Source organism: Gymnoscopelus microlampas, assembly GCF_963454915.1.
Source record: "Gymnoscopelus microlampas genome assembly, chromosome: 17".
NCBI classification, from domain to species: domain Eukaryota; kingdom Metazoa; phylum Chordata; class Actinopteri; order Myctophiformes; family Myctophidae; genus Gymnoscopelus; species Gymnoscopelus microlampas.
Window position 1 is genome coordinate 38,010,963 of NC_139954.1, and position 21,618 is coordinate 38,032,580.

Sequence of the window (21,618 nt, forward strand, 5' to 3'; positions counted from 1 at the left end):
TACAAGCTCATAGCGCGGCACCGAGTGCCGCACTATGAGCTTGTAGATCTGCTATTTTTGAAAAATCGGGAAAATGTGTGCAAATCTTTGAATATATATATTTTTTAAGCGAACATTTGTAACTCAAATCTTTGCTTCTGGGCGGTCCCTGGAACAAAATATTTGACAAATGTTCGCTTTAAAAAATTTATATTTAAAGATGAATCAAAAAATAGCAGATCTAGATCTCATAGCGTGTAGATCTGCTATTTTGAATAGCCTAAGAAATCTAAAAATGACACAGATTCTTTCCCAGTCTAAATGGGTTAAGAAATAATAATCTTCCTTATCAGTGGGACTCTCTAATCAAGGGTTTTTAGTTTCCTACTCAACAGCTTTTTAATATCCTATCTATGCGAGTTTTTTGTTTCAGGGCTAGGGGTCTGTGAAACCAGCGGATAGCAAGGAAATGACTTGCTCTCTGGCTTTCACACCTCAATGGAAACGGTTCTAACCCACGGAAATGTAGAAGTAGGCCGGGGTCGCATGCACTTTTCACTTTGGTTTTGGCTCACGGAAGAGGGAGTGGAACACAGCTGTGAAAACAGTGTTTCCGATTCACAGTGTTTTCCAAAACCATTTTTCCTATTTGCAGTGAAGAACCTTTATATATTCATCTCATTTTATAGATTTTAGTCTCCATTTTGAAGGAAGATGTTTCTTAATTAATTAATATAATGTCAATGAAACTTTTTATTTTATTTAAAACAGTAGGTGCTAGTACAGTAATTGAACATTTCTAACCATAACATTATTTCAATTTTTTTTATGACCTTTGAATATGCACTTGTCACTTTGAATGTATTAGTTGAGAATGGAATGACACTTTGTCTAAAGTAAACCATGACAGCTAACTATGTGGTTATGATCCCCTGACTCTCATAATCATCACGTTCCCGTAATTGAACGGGTTTGTGTTTGTATTCAACAAGGAGGAATGGGGGAGATTAACTGTCAAATCCATTTACTTAAAATGATTTATATGTAAAATACCAACATTAGAATATTGTTGTTTACTTTTACCCTTCATATTTCAAGGCATGTTGATCGTGTATTGAGGTTTTCCACTGAAGGGGGTGTAAAAGGGGTTGGGGTGGAGGAGTTAATGGGTGTAGTTAGCCGTGTGGAAAAGCCTGGTGACGCGAGGTTAAGTTAGCCTGTCGAGTTACACAGATGGGGGATTACTGCCAGCCAGGCAGTCATATAGCCTTTTAGCTGAATATATTTCTAAAGATGCTGGATGAATTACATAATCTCACTGTTTGACAGATGGGAAGCACAGGGTGGTCTGTTATACCGTGTTGCTTAGATTTCTCACAATGACCGTAGCATACCTCAGAAACTCTGGCCCACTGGCTGTCTGTTACACAATCATTTTTTTCAACTGGTTTATTTGTGTTTTTTTCCAGTATAATACCATAGGCTACAGTGCTATGTATAGCCAAGGATTTATTGTGACCTTTAAACCACATTCCCAGTCATGTCAAACCTTTTGGGGATTTAACTGAGCTTAATGGCTGAATCTTGTAGATGGATTGATACTGTAACTTTCTGATGCTTCCTAGATTTCCTGAATGTAACATTAGTGTTTGAGACTGTAAATGTCCCACCAAAAAAAAAGAAATATGGCTTGATTTAACTGTATGGTGGACTGACTTCTGATATTGTAAGAATTATTATGGAGAAATAAAGCCTGACGGGGTGATGCAGGACCTTGATGTGAAGTGGAGGGGTCTTGAATCACCCTGAGGGGGTTTAATTCCCAATAATGACCGCCTTGCTGTTCATTATCCTGTTTATTACACGGCTACTAAATGAGGGAAACCAATAGTTTGACATAAATAACAAAAATATTGTAGTCATTTAAAAAGGATTTAACCCCTATATCCTTAGTTAACTGGAGTCCCCCAGGGGTCTATATACTGTATTACGCCCCATGCTGTTTTCACTCTACACTAAATATCTTCCCCCAGAATTGGGACGCTAGGGTTGAAGTGGTAAATTGTTTGCCACTAAAGAAAGTAGTCCATTAGTGTGTACAGACAGAATGGTCTGTTATTGAGCACAGCTGTCTGCTATTGAGAAATAACGAGCATTCAACCAAGCCGTGTAATAAGCAAATGTATTGTACAGATGTACTTGTCGTCACTTTTTCCAGAATGTGAATGCTGTGCACTGCCTGCTTCCTTTTGATGTCTAAATCATATGTCTGTCTTGTCTGTCAAATACTGTGATACTTATATGATGTGAAAGACACTGTTACTGAGCCATGGTCATCTCTTACTGCCTCGTTTTCCTCTCTTATTCGTGTTTGGGAAATAAAGCAATAATTGTTTAAGAAAGAAAAAAAGAACGCACCAAAGACAATCATTCTGTTGAACTGCACAACCACGACGCAATTACAGTCAGTGGTGTAAAGTAACTAAGTACATTTACTCAAGTACTGTACTTAAGTACAATTTTGAGGTACTTTTACTTTAACTGGAGTATTTACAATTGTCTATACTTTTACTTCTACTCCACTACCTCTCAGAGGCAAATATTGTACTTTTACTGCACTACAACTATTTGAAAACGTTAGTTACTAGTTACATTTGAGTACTTTTCCCACCACCGATTTATAGATGGCAAACAGACTGCGTTGTACAAGAACCATGTTACCATGCTAGACAAAGTCACGCCCACACACAAAAGGCCAACATGAAGCAGGCTGTTTCATCTGCCTATCCGTTCATAATGAGACTGAGCGATTGTGCTTGCCTGCTGGGGCTGAATAATTGATGAAGTGATGACCCCAGTGCCATTGCTGTCATTTAGTAGCCCATCACATTCTATACACAGGCTGGCCCGTGAAACACTGCCCCACAATAAACTCTCACTCTGCACCTGTTCTGTGTGTGCATGTACTCCAAGCATTAAGCAAACTCAGCGTGTGTGCTCATGTTACCAACCTGGCGTACCTATTTTGGGCATGTCACTAATAGTTTTTTTATATAGTGAAAATAGAACTACAAGCTCTCAATGCATTACTTGTAGATCTGGTATTTTGTCTTGACGAAGCATATAGGGCAGTGGTTCTCCAACCTTTTCATGTCAAGGACCCCCAAATTAACACTTATTAGTCCGCGGACCCCCAATTGAAAAGATATGCCAGGGACCCCCATAAGAGAAGGTTTTTACTTGATTCTCAACCATTTTAATTTCAAGGACCCAGGACCCTATATTGTAAAATCAATGTTAATTTAACTCAGAGAGTGTACAAATGGAACCAAATGTACCCGTCAGGGTTCATTTGGTTCCATTTGTACACTCTCTGAGTTACAGACCCATAAGGGTCCATATAGTTCCTAACTATCTATCATTTAGCTGGGGACCCCCTGGAACTCCCTCAAGGACCCCTGGGAGTTTCCGGACCCCACTTTGAGAACCACTGATATAGAGCACAAGTGATTAATTGTGTATAAGACACCTACCTGGGCAATATATTGTTCGCAGAACATTGAAGTGAATTTATCAGAGAACAACTGAAGAAGCACCCACACGGCAGAGATCACATCCCTGATCTTTTACTAAATGGGTTAATGTGTCATTTTGTCGGAAGTAAAGCCTTTAACATCATTACTATAGCAGTCATGATTCCCAGTCCATATGCAACTGTCCTCACTCCTCAGTCTCTTCACTTTTGTGGGGCAGTGGTGGCCTAAAGGTTAGAGGAGCGCCCTCGTTGCCGGAAGGTTGCCGGTTCGAATCCCCGGACCGGCAGGGAAAATCTGGGTGGGTAAGTGAATATTCACCACTTCCCCAACACCACTGAAGTGCCCTTGAGCAAGGCACTGAACCCCAACTGCTCCAGTGGAGCTGTGTAGTGGCCAACAGTATAAGACTGTGGTTGTACTAGTCAGCTCCCAGGTTTTAATGTGTCTGTCTGTCTGTGTGTTTCTATGTGCAGGGCGTTGCTGAAAATGAGCACTTGTGCTCAGCTACTACCCTGGGTAAATAAAAAAAAATAATAATAAAAAAACTGTGCTAACACAGTAGTTATGTAGTTTTAAATGTTGGGCATTTTAGTTAGGCCTTCTTTCTAAGTACAGGATGTGCAAAATACCACCCAATATAATCTAACGGATCAACATAACAGCAGCAAGTACAGTGGTAAGACTGGGGAAAATAGAGGAACTAGACTTTTTCATGTCAAGGACCCCCAAATGAATGTATTTGTCCGCAGAACCCCATCTGAAAAAAAAGAAAATGGTGCCAGGGACCCCATACAAGATTTGCATTGTTAAAATGTTTCAAAAATATTCAAAATCTTTCACATGATGATTATTATTCTATATGAACTGATTTGGCTGGGAACCCCCCTGGAACCCATTCAAGGACTCATGGGGGTCCCCATGAGTCTTTGAGGACCACTGAACTAGAGATTGTTCTTCGAGGCAATTGGAAACAAGGGCTAGAATCGTGTTTATAACCACACAGCTCCAAATGTCCCGAAGCTCTTCTGAGGCCACTGTCTGTATTTGTTATGTCATTGAACCAGAACCACACAAACTAACTAAGCGATCAGAATTCATTTCCACAGGCTTGCGCGGATGAACGCCAAAGTGTTTGTGTCACCGAACATTTAGCATTCATGGATTCATTGTATTTGTTTATTGCTCTGTAAGCCCAAAGAGATTTATTGAGGTCATTATAGGCGGATGAGACACTGAAGATGTAGTTTTACTACAATAGTCAATTTGCCTTGGGCGATGTATCTGTCAGCAGTGGTCAGGCTAGCTGACCTACATACAAAGTCATGGTGGGCATCATGCCTATTATGTAAATTCCTCTCATCTTTTAAGGGAAACTGTGCCAAAATAAAATGTGCCTCAGGGTTCCAGTGCTGGACCCGGTTTATCTATTCATGTGCAGTGGTGGAAAGTAACTAAGTACATTTACTCAAGTACTGTACCTAGTGTACAATTTTGAGGTACTTTTACTTTACTGGAGTATTTCCAATTTTCAATACTTTTGCTTCTACTCCACTACATCTCAGAGACAAATATTGTACTTTTACTCCCTACAATTATTTTAAAACTTTAGTTACGAGTTACTTTGTAGATTTTGATTATTATTACAAAACATAGCCAACAGTAACCACTTCAATCCTATATACATACTTTTGACCTCAAGTAAATTTTGAATATTATACGGGACTTCTACTTGTAAGAGTGTATTATCTACATTGCAGTATTGATACTTTTACTAAGTAAAACATGTGAGTATACTTCTTCCATCACTGCTCCTAAGTTATAACAGACGTATAGATATTGAGAGTGCCAGATTATCGTCTCTACTAGTCAGAATTGACATGCTTATCAGAAAGCTCCCCAAAAGCATTAACTCAGTAGATTGGGGAGCAATAATAGACACACAATTTGTTAATTAAACAACTGATTTTCAACCTTTTTAATTTCAGGGACCCCCAGTTTGATATGCATGCATTAGGCCACGGACCCCCATTTGATATATGTTTTATCTTTGGGACGGGACACCAAACTGCACTGTAAAATCCTCAGTGTTAATTGGATTGATTAATTGAATACTTTATTATTGCAAAATTTGCAGTTTGCAAAAAAAAATGCACAGGAAAGTACAGTTCAATACAAGGTCTGCTAAGGATTTAAAACCAGAGAAAGCCTATGGCTTGTTTCCATTTAACTATGAGAGTGTACAAAATGGAAACTAATAGACCTCTATGGGTCAGGGACCCTGGTGGTCCCTGGCTGGACCCCCAAGTTGAGAATCAGTGAATTATGCTGGGCTTTGTCTTGCTTCACATAATACCACTTAGTTCCACACGGGGTCGCCACTCCCCACGTTGTGACTAACAACGCGCTTCGTTTTCTGCAAGTCGTTGGCTTGGCACTCTTCGGTTCAAAGTTCACCGCATCCGGAAGTGAAGGACTACAGTTTCTTTCTGCTTCTGTTCATCCAGCAGTCAGTGGTTCAAAACCATTATGGAATGACTTTTAGTCCTCTATTTCTATCGGCTAACTAACGTTAGGTAAGTGAAATTTATGATAACGTATTTTAAAGTTATATAACCTCATGCGATAGACACAGGCGTAGTGAATCAGCTATAGTTAGGTAACACACGACAACAAGGCAGTTAGCTAGCATTATCCACCGCTAGTGTAATTAGCTGCATTGTGTTGGCAGAGCATTTGGCACGAGCTAACATGCTAACTGTGTTAGCTGTGGATGTGTTTTGGTTTTTTGGTGGTCAGTGTTTGTTTGTTGTTGTCATGGTTCCTTGTGTTGTTGGGGTTAGGGTCTGTAGCCGCTGGCCTCTGTCTGACAACAACACACCATGAGATCATTTAACCTCTGGTGCCCTGGGTTTGGGTTAGGTACATTCATTATAGGTTGAAAAATGTCAAAGTTTTCAGAATGGTTAAAAAGCGAAAATAGCCGATCTACAAGCTCACAACGCGGTGCTATCGATTGATTGATTGATTGAATACTTAATGAAGTGTACAGTGGTACGATTATACAATGATGCTAAAAGGATGACACTAAAAGATTGATTGATGTACTTTATTAAGGTAGACATGAGAACAACAGTACATGGAAGTACAAATTCACAATACAAGGTCAACTAAACTGGAAGGCTCATAAAGCACTAAGCTTGATAAAAGCCATAGGGCCTTGTTTCCATTGTGGTTCTGTATTATCTTTTATTTTCGCTTGTGAGAAATTCTATGATTGAGTACAAAGGACCCCAATGGAAACAAACCATAGTGCTTTCTTGGGTTTAAAATCCTCTTAACAGACCTTGTATTGAACTGTACTTTCCTGTGCTTTTTTTTGTAAACTGCTAATAAAGTATTCAATCAATCACACAAACCAACGTTTAATTTGGAAAGATACGAAATCCTGAAAGAAAGGACTATCCTTTATCCTTGATAGGAGATCTATAAGCCCACAACAACAAAGCGTATTGCAGATTGAGGGAAAAAGAAAGAATATGAACATGTGTTAACATCGTGGCATGTAGTGTTTAAAGTTAGTAACACAGTGGAGACGCTAGTATTTGAATGAAGTAACAGTTTGTGATCCATCTTGGGTTTCAGCTATTCAAATCCATGGAAATGTGGACCTACTGAATGTGCCTTATGTCTAACCTATGTACTGTACATACTGGAATTTCTATTTATTCCTAGATCAGTGGTTCTCAAACCTTTGAATTTCAAGGACCCCCATAACTCTGAGAGTGTACAAATGGAACCAAATGGACCAGTTGTTTCCATTTGTACACTCTCAGAGTTACAGGCCTGTAAGGGTCCATTTGGAACACAGATGGTCCCTGGACCCCACTTTGAGAACCACTGTCCTAGATTTGTCTAAATTACACACTGGTATCGGTACTCTGTGTCGACTGATACGCAAGTTATGGGTATCGGGAAGGACAAAATGTTATCTGTACATCTCTAATCTTTGTGCTGTTCTCTCCCCCCCAGCTTGCGTACCTGTCCGGCACAATGTCCACCATAGTCCACGACACCACGGAGGCGCTGTGTCTCTGCGCCGACCACAGCTTGTACCTCAAGCCCATCGCCAAGATGACGGTCAGCGTGGCACTGCCCCAGCTGAAGACGCCCGGCAAGAGCATCTCCAACTGGGAGGTGATGGAGAGGGTGAAGGCCATGGTGGCTCCGGAGCAGTTCTCCGCCCTGCGCATCTCCAAGAGCACCATGGACTTCATCCGCTTCGAGGGGGAGGTGGAGAACAAGGGCGTGGTCAAGGTGCTGCGGGAACGCCTGGACGGGAAGAGCATCAAACTCAGTGGCTTCACGGACATACTGAAGGTAATGCAGTTGACTTTTGAACCCTAGCCTCCCTGTCCAGGGGGCTAACGTTTGGCAAAAAAATAGCAGATCTACAGCGTGTCGTGAGCTTGTAGATCTATATATAGCTTGTATAAGATATTTAGTGTAGAGTGAAAACAGGAGGGGGCTTAGTACCAAGTCCTTGGGAATTGGTGATGAGTCGTTCATGATCGATTCGTTCATAAGAACTAGTTCTTTGCTGTGAACGTGAACGAACCCGTTCACTTCCCGAAACTGTTACGTCCCGCACACAGGACGGGCGGGCTGTTCCCCCCGCGACAGACAGACCATCAGACAGCTATGCGGTAGAGTTTTTCACTATACAATAGACATGCATGCCTATTGTAGCGGACCCAGCTGGACAAGAGGTTTGGAGACTTGACTGAATTTCGGTACTCAACGTAGAAACTAAGAAGAAAAACATAAAATACATATCGATCAATAATTCCATAAAGCAAATTGCACCATGACATTTCACATTAAACCCATACATTATATTATTAGATCAACAATACATAAATCATCTTATTAGAATACATTAACCATAACATCCAACAATAAGATCACTGATAACAATAAAACAAATATTCCTCAACAGTGACAGTACAAGATGACAGACAATAAAATGATCACCTTTTTCCCCTTCCAGCTAGGTGCTAAGTGGCATGTGCGTTGCTTGCTCAATTTGTTCCAAGGTTTGGCCGTCCGTCCTTCCTTAAGCCTTCCGTTTCTTTTCTTAAGACTTTCCATGTCAAACACATTTTCCTTATACCTTCATGCTTGTCCCATTGTGAGGCAGTATCTGCTTCTCTACCACCAACACAGCTGTTTTATTACCTAATGTTGTCAGCCCCACAGGTGAATGCGATTCCTTCTAATCAGAGCCAATTCTCTGTGGCTCAAGTTTGGGTAGGAAACCATTAAAGACCTGGCTTTGGGCAGGAAGCCCTTCAGAATAAAGGGGGACAACACATTAATGAACATGGAAACGCCCCTGCGTGTCCGTTACACGTATTGCTATTTGAATTGAAATAAAGGTAGCCTACTGTTCCTGGACAAAAGACAGATAGTGTTAGCACCACATTTAAGTATCAAAAGAAATAAATATGCATGGTCCTAGACAAAGGACAGATAGGTACTGGTCAATTAACACTTTTTGAATAGAAGATGAATAGAAGAAATAAATAGTATGCTACAGCTACTATTCATGAACATACATTACATTAAAGACGTGGTTGTAAATCGATAGTCATGTGAGTGTACTGACTTAGGCTGCTTTGTATAAAATAGTGCATTTGTGGAAATAATTATCGACTAATAAAAATAACTTTACATTATATATTGTAGTTATTTATTACTTCTACACATTATTATATAGCAAAGATGGTACAATTAGATTGTGAATGACAGTGCTGTGTTTCTGTGCAGACTGTGCAGTCATGTCAGTGGGATCAGATGCACACAGTTGTATATGCATATAGTAGCCCATGCGCTCCACCGGGACCGGAAGCGCTACTGAACGTTGAATGTGAACCAATCATTTGGAGGGATAATTGCCGTGAACAAAATCGTTGGTTCACAGAAATTAAAGTTTTTTTCCCACCACTATTAGGGATACAGTCAAATGAGTATAGGGTTTAAGTGGTTAAATGTCAGTAGGATGGAACTCACAAGGTTTTTCTAAACCTCTTTCCCTTTCTCCCTGTGTTTTCAGGTGCGTGCCGTAGAGAACAAGGTGGACTTCCCTACGCGGCACGACTGGGACTCGTTCTTCCGTGACGCCAAGGACATGAACGAGTCGGTGCCCGGGGAGAGGCCTGACACCATCCACCTGGAGGGCCTGCCCTGCCGCTGGTTCAGTCAGAAGGACAGCCCGCACCCAGACAGACCCAACGAAGAAACACTCTCCAAAGTCTTCCAGAGCTTCGGCCAGGTGGGTGGAATGACTGCGATACGCTGTAAAATCCTCAGTTAATTCAACTCTGAAGAGTGAACGAATGGTCCCATTAGTTCATCTGGGTTGTATTGTAATTAAGTCCATGATGAGAATAATCAACTCTGTCTGAACTATAATGAGCATCAGCAGCAGGAGTGTTTACCGTTAACAAATTAAGACCTGAGGCCGATTCTACAAATGTCTTCTAAATCCTAACAGTTTCCTGAAAAACATTGTTGGTTGTCAACTTGTCAAGGACCCCCACAATTATATGTATTTGGCCGCCGACCCCCATCTCAAAATATGTTGTTCCAGGGACCCCCAGAAGCAAAGATTTGAGTAATGCTTTTTTTTAAATAGCAGATCATAGCATGGCATGAAGTGACGCACTATACGCTTGTATATCGCCATTTTTTTATAACCAACTAAATTAATATATATTTAGCTAATATAAAAAATGACACAGATGGTTTCCCAGTTTTAATGGATTAAGATAACATTTTATTGTAGAGAATTATTGACTGAAATGTCTACGATTATAGGACCACCACCAGTCTGCCCCCCCCCCCCCCCCCCCCCATCTCCCGTCTTGAGTAACACAGTGTGTCATGCCTGCTGTGTTGTAGGTGAGGAACGTGGACATCCCCATGCTGGACCCTTACCGGGAGGAGATGCTGGACAAGAACTTCAACACGTTCAGCTTCGGGGGCCACTTGAACTTTGAGGCCTACGTCCAGTACCAGGAATACCAGGGCTTCATCAAGGCCATGGACACGCTGCGCGGCATGAAGCTGATGCTGAAAGGAGAAGACGGCAAGGCTGTCGCCTGCAACATCAAGGTAGGGCTGCAACTACGCATTGTATTCTTGTTGATTATTCTATAGATTACTTTCTTGATTAATTGAACGTTGCAACGTGTTGTGAGCTTGTAGAGCGGCTATCTTTTTCCAAAGCGATTAGGCGTAGAGGGGGAAAAAAGGAGGAGGGGACGAAGTATAGACGCCTGGGGGGACCCCTGTCAGCTAATTATATAGGTTTTAAGTGGTTACGGGTGTTTGTAGTGATCTCCGCTTTGCCTCAGCAGTGGCTTGCTTAGAGTGAGCGCATGGGGGAGCAGTTGGGGGTTGGTTGCCTTGCTCAGGGACACCTAACCTGGCGACACGTAGCCTGGATCATCGGGGACCAATTCCCAGACCAGCTCTACCTCATAAGTCACTTCTGCTGCCCCAAAGCTGTTGTAACTGATTATTTAATTATAGAACCAGTTCACAACTATGTGGATTTCTCTCACATTAGCTCTCCAAAGGGTTATGAACCAGCACTTTGATGTCACTTTAACATGTTCGCTAACCTCCCCCCCACACACACACACACACACTTTATTTTTTAAAGCGAACATTTTTAACTCTGTTACAACTTCTGGGGGTCTCTGGAACAAAATATTTTGAGGCCAAATACATTTTCCAAAAAACTGTTAGGATTTAGAAGACATTTGTAGAATACCCCGGAATTAAAGATTTGAGTTACAAATGTTCGCTTTATATAAATAGATCTACAAGCTCATAGCGCGGCACTTGGTACTGCGCTATGAACTTGTAGATCTGCTATTTTTTTAATGTCCCAAAGAAATCTAAAAATGACAGAGATTCGTTCCCGGTTTGAATGGGTTAATGTTGCTAATTATTGTGTGTGTGCGGGCTGTTTTACATCGACTCCTATGATATGAGACGGGAGCGTAACAGAATCGCAACTGTTGCTAAGGTAGCATTGGGCAATCGATGTTGGGGACTTGGTGAAGTGCGATTATACACCCTCTCAGCGTGTGATACCGATAGTCGTGCGTGGCTTAATAATGAGATTGTCTTGTTCAGCATAACACGGCAGCTTTAAGGCCTTTTAGTGAAATGAGAATCAGGACGCTCCCTTAATCCCCAGACTGAAGCCTCATTGTGAAGTGTAAAACCGAAGCGTGAGGAGACGGACCGAGAGAACACACCCAATTAAAAGGGAGGAGGACAGAATGAATAAAAAACGGATATATTGGCCTGGTTGTTTTATTGTAATGCAAGACGAGAACGGCATCCCATAATAATCTCTCCCTCAGGACACGGGTTTTGCTTAGCCTATATTGCAGGCTTCATGTGCTGGTACATTATGGCCCACATTCAAGCCAGGTGTAATGAGTGGGTACATTTGGTTGAGATTGTGTTTGCCTACCTTCGCTGTCTTCTGAGTCATTTTTTTTTTCTTGCGCTATGAGCTTGTATATCTGCTTTTTTGAATAGCCAAATAAATCTAAAAATGACACAGAATCTGATGGTCTTAATAGGTTAAGAGCTACCTAGGCGTGTTGGACAATTCTTTGACAATTCCTAGTTGTCTCTGTTAATAAGTGTATCATTAATTTGCTGTTATATGTATTAGTGTTGTTGAAGTGTCGGCGATGGGGGATATTATAGCACGGCTCAAGCACTTTCATCATGCTGAAATCCTGCATCCTCACAAATTGCATAGGGCTGCATGTATTTAGCTATAAACCCCCCAATGCTTTTATTACAGGGTTTTCCTTGTCTGAATCTGCATGGAGATGCTGTTAAAAGGCTTTCCTACCGAGCTCTCTCTCCTGGTGCTGTCAACGCGCACACTGGGGTGATGATGTCTTCATAAATGGGTCATCATATTGGAAGTATTGCCGCTGGCATAAGCCATACGTAGGGCTGTCACGATTACAAATTTAAGATGACGATGAATTGTCACACAAACAATTGTGATCCTAACCCTAGGCAGGCTTAGCCATACCTTTTTTCCGTTATTGTCGTAGGTAAATGCTGCATCCTTAATGCTGCCATACAGCAGACCAAACCAAACAATAGATATATGCCCCAAACCATGACTAGTGAACCGAATGTTTTGAATTGTGGCTATTTAAAAAAAGATTAAAAGGTATATATATTTTCCAATACTGCTTTTACTGTCGACACGGAAAACCGACCGTGTTGTTTTGTTCACTGTTTCTCAACGCCAGGTCCGGGGACCACCAGGGGTCCAAATCAATGGACCCTTGGGGTCCATAACCATAAGGATCCATTTAGTTCCATTTGTACGCTCTCAGAGTTGATGTAGCACACAGGGGATTTTAAAATATGTTGATTGGGGTCATGATTTCAGAGAATGGTATCAAATGGTGGTCTGTGGCCCACTGCATATCAAAATGGGGGTCCTTGAAATTAAAAAGTTTGACAATCACTGGTTTTGTCAACAGATTTAAACATCCCTACTGTGTGTGTGTGTGTGTGTGTGTGTGTGTCCCAGGTGGCCTTTGACACCAGTAAGCACCTGAGTGAGATCTCCGTGAAGAGGAGGCACCAGGAGAGGCTGAAACTCCAGGAGCTGGAGAGACAGCGGGAGGAGCAGAAGAGACGGGAGAAGGAGGAGGAGGAGAGGCGCAAGGAGGACGAGAGGTACGCAAAGACCTGTGTGATATGGCTTCCCTCAACTAGGGTTAAGTTACATTTCCCCTATGCCGTTAATTGGTCTCCTTCATTTGACCATCCTAACTTTTAGGACTTAGGAGCAGTGGGCACTCAGCCAATGAGCAGTGCCTGGAGATCAGCTCCAGCTCTAAAGACCAGTGTCTGCATTGGAAAAGAGTATATTAGTGTTTTTTAACCACTCAAACCCCAGCATCCGTATTCTGGGGAGACTTGTATATCTGCCATTTTCTGCGAAGATATTTAAATACATTGCCTGCCAAGGACGTATGCTTACGTCCTTTCAAATAAAAACACTTGCCTGCCAAGGATATAAACGTATTTCTTTTGTTAAATTCCACAAGAGGGCCCTCTAACACAACTTAGAAATGATTACTTGACGCTGACAGAAGGAATCGACGGATGTGACTTCATCCCAAAAAACGTCACCTCCGTCCACTCCTATATTAGGATGTGTAGAAAAACACATCTAGCTCGGATTTCTACTTTTTTTGTGTGAAAACGAGCCTTATTCAACGGGCGATAGCAACAAAATGGCCGATCGCGGTAAAAATGTTCTTGCTCCGGTGGATAGAGGAGACCCTCCCCCACCCCCCAGACACTATGTGTTTACTTCCGTGTTTACAACGTGGTTTCTGCGGCTCTCCAAAAAAACGCTGGCATGGGGATGAAAAGCGATGTTTTAATCTCAGGCAGTCAATGTGTTTATGTAGAGCGAAAACAGCCCTGAGGGACTCCGCCCAACAACGTATTGTGAGGTTTTAAGTGGTCAACCAGACGTTTGTGACTTCCAGGAAGCAGAAGGAGCAGGAGGAGGAGGAGAAGGAGAGGAGGCGGGAGGAGCGTCTGCGCAAGAAGGAGCAGAAGCAGCGGGAGCGCGAGGAGAGGAGGAACCTGAAGAAGGTGAAGCGGCAGCAGGAGGAGGAGCAGAGGAAGCTGCAGATGAAGATCGCCACGGAGGAGCGCCGACTGCTGCTGGCCCAGCGCAACCTGGAGTCCATCCGGCTCATCGCTGAGCTGCTGGCCAGGGCCAAGGTGTGTGTGTGTGTGTGTGTGTGTGTGTGTTAGAGTCAGACCAGGCCTGGAATATTGTAATTTTAGGGCCAAGGCCACTTGGCCTTTGGTGTTGTCCATTTCTTGAGGGCACAAAGGCCAAATACCAGGGCAGGAAGGCCATCAAATAAAACAAGATTTTAGTCCATTGAAATAATTAAGTCAATTTAACGGTTAAGGATGATTTTAAATGTAATATGTAGACTTATCTGCAGTGAAATAAATACATTATGGTATTTACAATCTGATCCATGCTGAGCCCGGCACCAATCATAGTTACTGGATTGGTTTAAAGATGGGGACTCAACAAAAGACATGGGTGTTTACATGACACTGGAGAAAGTGGTATAGTCAGCTGGGGCATTAAGGCCACTGTGGCCTCAGGGCATGCCGTTTTTTGAGGGGCAACGACGGCCATGGCCTTCGTGGCCTCCCTGAAATTCCTGCCCTGAGTCAGACCCATACAGATCGGTCATTATTTGACTTTTTTGACGACAAAGGTATCAGCATTTATGTAGCCGATGTGTCCTGATTTGTGTCCTACTTTGGGTGTGCCTATTGATTGACAGCAATGTTCAAATGACAGCAATGTCAAAAATGTTCAGAAATTGCCGATGTACAAGCTTGATGCGTTGTGAGCTTTGTAGATTGGCTGTTTCCAAATAGGGCTTAAATGGTTACATATGCCTATATAGACATGCCTCAAAATAAGGGTGTCGGTTTGAGAGTGGTTAAAGACCCACTTCGGCAAAATGTATGTGTTTTTGTGTGGTTGATGTGGTTGTTTTTTCAGCTTAACCATGAAACGCCTGGTGGTTTCTTGCACTCTGCACATCTCTAAAGATATTTTTATGCACACCAGCAAACCGTCTCTGTTAGTGTGCCCTGAGTCAAACCACTTTTCCGTGAGTGCTCATCTGAAAAACTGATTTTGGTTGCAAAAAAACCCCAACACATTATTGCTTTAGACATATGCTGAGTGCCAAGAAACCACCAGGCTTGTCATGGGTAAGCTTCAAAAACACATTAGCACAGTGGTTCTCAAAGTAGTGTCCAGATACCTGCAGAGTCCTTGACAGAAGTCCAGGGAAGTTTTGGAAACCAAATAATGGACCCTTATGATAGGTCTGTAAGTCTGAAAGTGTAATTTTTTTTATTATGGAGGAGTTGTGGGGGTCTGCATACTAAAGTGGAGGTAAAGTGGAAATTAATAAGGTAGAACCACTGGGATAGAGTACTGTTCTGTAAACCAGACCAAGTTATAGTCAAAACCTTGTACTGTAGAATCGCACTTCACCAAGTCCCCAATAGCGATTGTCCAATGCTACCTTAGCAACCGTGATTCTGTCACGCTCCCGTCACATATCAGTGGCGGAAAAAGTATTTGCATTCTTTACTTGAGTAAAAGTATCAATACAGCAATGTAGAAATACTGTTACAAGTAAAAGTCCGTAATTCCAAATTTACTTGAGTAAGAGTACAAAAGTATTGGTATCAAACTGTACTTAAAGTACCAAAAGTAGAAAGTACTCATTATGCAGACATTTCACAAGTTTTCAAATGTATACAAATCTTTTGAAAATATCAGATCTACAAGCTCACAATGCGTAGCGAGCTTATAGATCGGCTATTTTCAAATGAAATGAAATCTATATAGGGCTGAAGTGGTTAATATTTGTTTTGTAATAATAATCAAAATCTACAAAGTAACTTAAGTTTTCAAATAATTGTAGTGGAGTAAAAGTGCAAGTACATCCCGCACTTACACAATAATGAGCAACATGAATAACAACAATAGGAATAGCACAATAACACTAGGGTGAAACATCGCTGCTTGGGGGACCTGCAACAGTGGCACCACATATCCAGAGTGGTTGGAGGGGGCATATCAAACTGGGGGTCCGTGAAATTAAAAAGTTTGAGAAACTCTGCATTAACAAATTAACTGTTTTTTTCTCCGCAGGCTCTGAAGCAGCAGCAGCAGGAGAAGGAGCGGGCGGAGCGCGAGGAGCGCGAGCGGCAGGAGCAGGCCCGCCAGCAGGAGGAGCTGGCCCGCCTCCAGCAGCTGGAGGCGTGCCGGCGCAGGCAGGAGGAGGAGCTGCGGCGCGTGGAGACGGAGAAGGAGCGCGCCCTGGAGCTGCAGCGCAAAGAGAAGGAGCTCCGCGAGAAGCTGCTGGGGAACCTCCTGAAGAAGGGCAGCGGAGAAGGAGGAGCCGCCGCCGAGGAGGACGAAGCCCTGCACAGAGAGGTAGAGGCCCAGACCAGCGTTGCCAGATTTTTTGCGAGAGAAATAAGCAGCCAGGTCTATGAAAACGAGCCCAAAGGAAGCAACTATAGGCCACATGAGCACTTTAAACCTATATACAGCGGCTATTTGAAAATGGTGGATCTAGCGTTCTAAGCTTGTAGGCTATTTTCAAACAAATCTTGAAAAACATGCGAAACAACAAAAATCTGATGCGGCGGTCCCTGGCACAAAACCTTTTTTGATGAGGGGGGAAGGCGGACAAGCCCAAATAAGCAACTACCAATAATTTACAACCAACTTTACAGAAAGATAAGCCCAAAGTCACGTATAATAAGCAGACATGGCAACACTGCCTGGTACCATTACTACATCATCGACTGATCACAATTATTTGAGTTTAATCGTTGGGGGTAAAAAAAATAGTGTGTGTGTGTGTATAAAATTAAACACAGTTAAATCATGAATCGCAATTATTTGTATGACACTAAAATGTCATTGTGGTGCCAGGCCTACAGAGAAGAGGCGTCCTCTGGTCTGGGGAGTGACGTGATCCTGGGTCTCCTCCTGGCCCCGGCGGTGAACAGAGTCAAGAAGGAGGAGGACAAGGACGGCGGGCAGCCGCCCAAGTCCAGCGTGCGCTCCAAGGTGGCCGAGAGGAAGAAGAAAGTGTCCTCCGGAGCGAGGGAGGAGAGGAGAGGCGGCGGGGAGGACCGGAAGAGGAGAGACCGGGAGGTAGGGGTGCAACAGTTAATTTAACTAATTGATTTAAATTATTATAAAAAAATATAATTGATTTTACTATAAATAAATTCAATTTGACTTTTTTCTTTCAATAAAATCCCCAAAACAATCAACTAATCGCTACGAAAATAATCAAATGATTTCTTTCGCAGCCCTACAAGGAGGAGAGGAGAGACGGCCGGGAGCGCAGCAGCAGGGAGCGAGCGAGGGAGAGGCGGTCCTACAGCCAGGAGAGGAGGAGGAGGAGGCGGTACTCCCACAGCAGAAGGCGGAGCCACAGCCGCCGCAGCCACCACGGCGGTGGCGGCGGCAGCAGCAGCAGGAGGCGGAGTCACAGCCGTCGCCGCAGCAGCAGAAGCACAAGCTCCAGCCGCGATAGGAGCAGGAGCAGCAGGGGGAGGAGCTACAGCAGAGGGAGGAGCCACAGGCACAGCAGCAGCCGCCGCCGCCACCGGTACGGCAGCAGGAGCAGCTCGGCGAGCAGTTCTAAGAGCAGGGACCGGCGGAGCCGGAGCCGCGGAGAGCGAAGGAGCAGGCGTCACAGCCGCAGCTACAGCAGGGACAGGAGACGACGCTAATGTCTGAAATATGTTGTTTATCGCTGGAGAGATGGCGGGGGCGAGGTCTAGCTTTGAACCAGAAAGCCTGTCCACTTGGAAGACCACATAATTAGCTTCAAAACAAAGTAGAGTTTAATTTGGAAATATTTCTATAAGTTTCATTTCATTGAGAGCGACCCTCCACGGGTCCACCGCTGCATAGTGGAGAAGGGCATGCAGACAGAAAGACACACGGACAGTCACACAGAGATGGACGGGTGGACAAAGAAGTGCAGAAAGAACTCTCATTTGGTGCTTTCACACGTAGTCCAGGGCTTAGTCCCTTCTCAGCCCTGGGCTAAGTGAGAAGTTTCTCCATGGGCTAAAAGATTGATGTTCACGGGTCACACTGGTACCATCTGACCTATTCTGAAGAGTTTAGCCCTGGGGTCACTGGCCATCATTTCTATCATGAATGTCCATCATGTGGAATGTATACATTTCATATCCCATTGACTGTACAAAAAGTTTCCATACAATGTTTGAGAGAAGATATTTGTGTTTGTTTTTATTTAGTTGTGTAACTCTGGAGCAGGGCTCGCCCCAGAAATGGGTGAAAACGCAGTGCCTAAATGGCTAATGTGAACAGGGCGGTGGGTGCTGCTTAACCACTGGAACCCCAGCATCCCTATTTTGGGGGGAAAAGCCGCCTGATCTAGCCGATCTACAAGCTCGCAACGTGTCTACTATGCGAGCTTGTAGATCAGCTATTTTCGGAGAAGAGATTTGGTGTTAAAGGAAACAAGCAGACCAAAAGTACAGAGCCAACTTGGGTCCGTTTTACTAAGTATAGAGGGTTTAACTAGATAACTGTGGGATTGACATTGACAGCCTACTCTAGAGCTTGTACTAAACTAGCACAACCATGTGGGAACATACGTAGGTTAACTCTGCCCCATTCTATCCTCAGCGTGAAAAAGCACCTATTAACCACTTAAACCCTATAATTAGTAGGCCGGTTTCCCAATGATTCTAATACTAGGCCCCTATCTTTGCGGAAAATAGCCTTTTGGCTTTTTACCCCCAAATGTCAGCCCCAGAATAGGGATGCTAGGGTTCAAATGGTTAAAGTTCAAAACGATTGCACTCATCACATAAGAATTTTACCTAAAATTTTCCCCTGTTCCTGTTTTGGAGGCAGCCAGTCTTGTGAATGTCTTACAGCTGTGGTCCTGAAGTTCACCTCTTCTTTTAATGTCAGACTAGGTTTGGGAACCGGAGGAACCGGATCCAGCATCCATCACATTCGGAACCGTTTCCGTAACCGGGTTTTTAATCACACTGTCAGAGCTGGTAATGTGGACTTAACGTCTGCTATACAATTGCAATACCAGTGTTTTTTTTTATTTCAAGAACCACCATAATAACGTACAAATGGAACCAAATGGACCCGTATAAAGCAGTTAAAGGGAGCCGCTAAGGAATTCGGACCATTAAGAGGGAATCGTTAAGGAACCGGAATCGTTTAAAATCCTAGGACGTCAGACAGGTTTCTGGTGCAGAGCGCATTCCACAAATGTAGGAATGCAGTAATGAGTTTTCAGTCAGTGTCAGTTGGCTGGACCGTACAGTACTAGTATCCTGATCATAGGATACTGCAGAGTGCGCAGCCATTACTTACATGTGGTAGGAAAGAAGTCAGAGCAGCAGCCACAAGCTCAGTTCTTTGGCACTGACTTTGCTGGTTCAGGCATGATTTTGTCGATACTTCACACAGTAAAGACTGAAAGACTGATTCACTACAGCTTAGGTCAGTGGTTCTCAAACGTTTCCATGTGAAGGACCCCCAAATCGATATGTATTTGACCACGGACCCCCATCTGAAAAGATTTGTGCCAGCCGTGAAATTCACAGAGAATATTTGGTCTTAAGATGATTCAAAATGATTCAAATATTTTCCCTATTCAAGATGTAGCTGAAGTATAAAACCGGGTTAATGATTAAAATGAAATGACACTAGGGAAGAGGTTGTATAGTCACCTTGCCATCATGCAAGTCAATGAGGAGACTATTTATGGAATATCAATTTATAATAAATGGAGCAGCTATTGGAAGATATCGCATCCATATTTGCAGTTACATGATGGCAAGGTGATAACACATCCTAAACCTCTATCAAAGTATCATTGCACCTTAAACTCGTTACTCAGTCATTTTGCTGTGAACCCCCTCAAGGATCCCTGGGGGTCCCTGGACCCAACTTTGAGAACCACTGAGCTAGAGTTGGGATTGTGTACGCTGCATAACGTCTCTACTTGAAAAATAAAAAGAGTGCTGTTAGAATGAGAAATCTGTGAAGATTGAATGCTGACTATAACCATAATTATAATACTTTATATACGGCTTTAACCTGTTCCTTTATTTTTGCAGAGGGACACAGGAACGACTGATTCCATTTACAGTACTGTAGCTGCCTCAAATATTTTTCTTGACCTCCTTGTTGTAAATTGTGCAGAAATTTGCTGAGAACCGTGCAGCAGTGGACTCAACCACAGACTCCTCGGTCAACTTGTTTGAGTTTGTTGTCGGAACTTATGACCCCGTTTGAGGGAAAGCCCCTGGCACAGAAGTTGAGTGGGTTGCCTTGTGTTGAATAATACTTTGATATGGTCGCAGTCGGGGCAGCAAACCTTGGTATGCCCAAAACCGTTTTCCTTTCAGGAAATGGAAATAAGAACCTGTGTTCCAATGGGATCCATTGTATTTTAGTCACAAGCTCTTGTTAATACTTTTCATTGATTTAAATATTTATAAACCCCACAGACAGACTTAACCACGTTCAACCTGTCAATCCTATTTTGTGGCGTGTCATTATAGTAGACATTTTTTATTTTATTTTTAAATAGTGAAAATAGCAGATCTACAAGCTCGTAATGTGTCGCAACATGACACAATGTGAGCTTGTGGATCAGCTATTTTTTATAACAGGGCATTGATTTATAAAAACAAAAAGATGGAATATGGACATACAAGGGTTCTGCCCGACAGCAACGATAGTCAAACTCTGAACGTCAGTCACTAGTATTCTTATTTAAAATCACTTGTATTCGATAATTGGTCCTAACCCTAATCTTGGGCTAGAATCCCAGGTAATGGATTAAGACAGAAATTCCTTTTTAACAGGAAATAATTAGCTTTCTTTTAGTCTTGCATAAAGCAGTTGTTCTCAAGTGGTTTCCCCTTGAGAACCCTCAAGGGTCCTTAAGGGATTCCCAGACGAGAGTCCCCAGTTAAATGAATGATAGTTGGGAACCAAATGGACCCTTATAAGTGTGTAACTCTGAGAATGTACAAATGGACCCTTTTAAGGGTCCATTTGGTTCCATTTGTACACTCAAGGAGTTCTGGGGGTCTGTATACCAAACGGGGGGGATAAAGTACTGTTCTGGAAACCAGACCAGCTTCTAGTCAAAACCTTGTACAATTTAGTGACTGATTCTTTGCCTTATTGATGATACAGTTGGTCAAAGAGTGAGTTCCTATAATTTCTGTGTGCAGGGACACATTTCAACGCTGAATTACCATTGTAAAGTCTGTCTGAGCAATGCTAGGACACAGTCCCCCTTGACTAGCGCATGTCTTGCACACAGTTGGCCCATGTTTATTTGTTAAATAAAATGAAAAACTGAAAACGGTA

The 21,618-nt window shown here is 42.8% G+C and overlaps 1 protein-coding gene across 1 annotated transcript; it reads left to right on the top strand.

Annotated features, from left to right (window-relative positions):
* The first annotated feature begins 5,963 nt into the window (after positions 1-5,963).
* akap17a (A kinase (PRKA) anchor protein 17A) lies at positions 5,964-21,618 on the top strand. Its single transcript, XM_084085451.1, has 9 exons — positions 5,964-6,088; positions 7,545-7,892; positions 9,628-9,846; positions 10,476-10,688; positions 13,162-13,310; positions 14,135-14,375; positions 16,357-16,641; positions 17,149-17,373; positions 17,535-21,618. Exons 2-9 carry the CDS (start codon positions 7,566-7,568, stop codon positions 17,958-17,960), a joined length of 2,085 nt encoding a protein of 694 aa, XP_083941577.1. The 5' UTR covers positions 5,964-6,088; positions 7,545-7,565; the 3' UTR covers positions 17,961-21,618.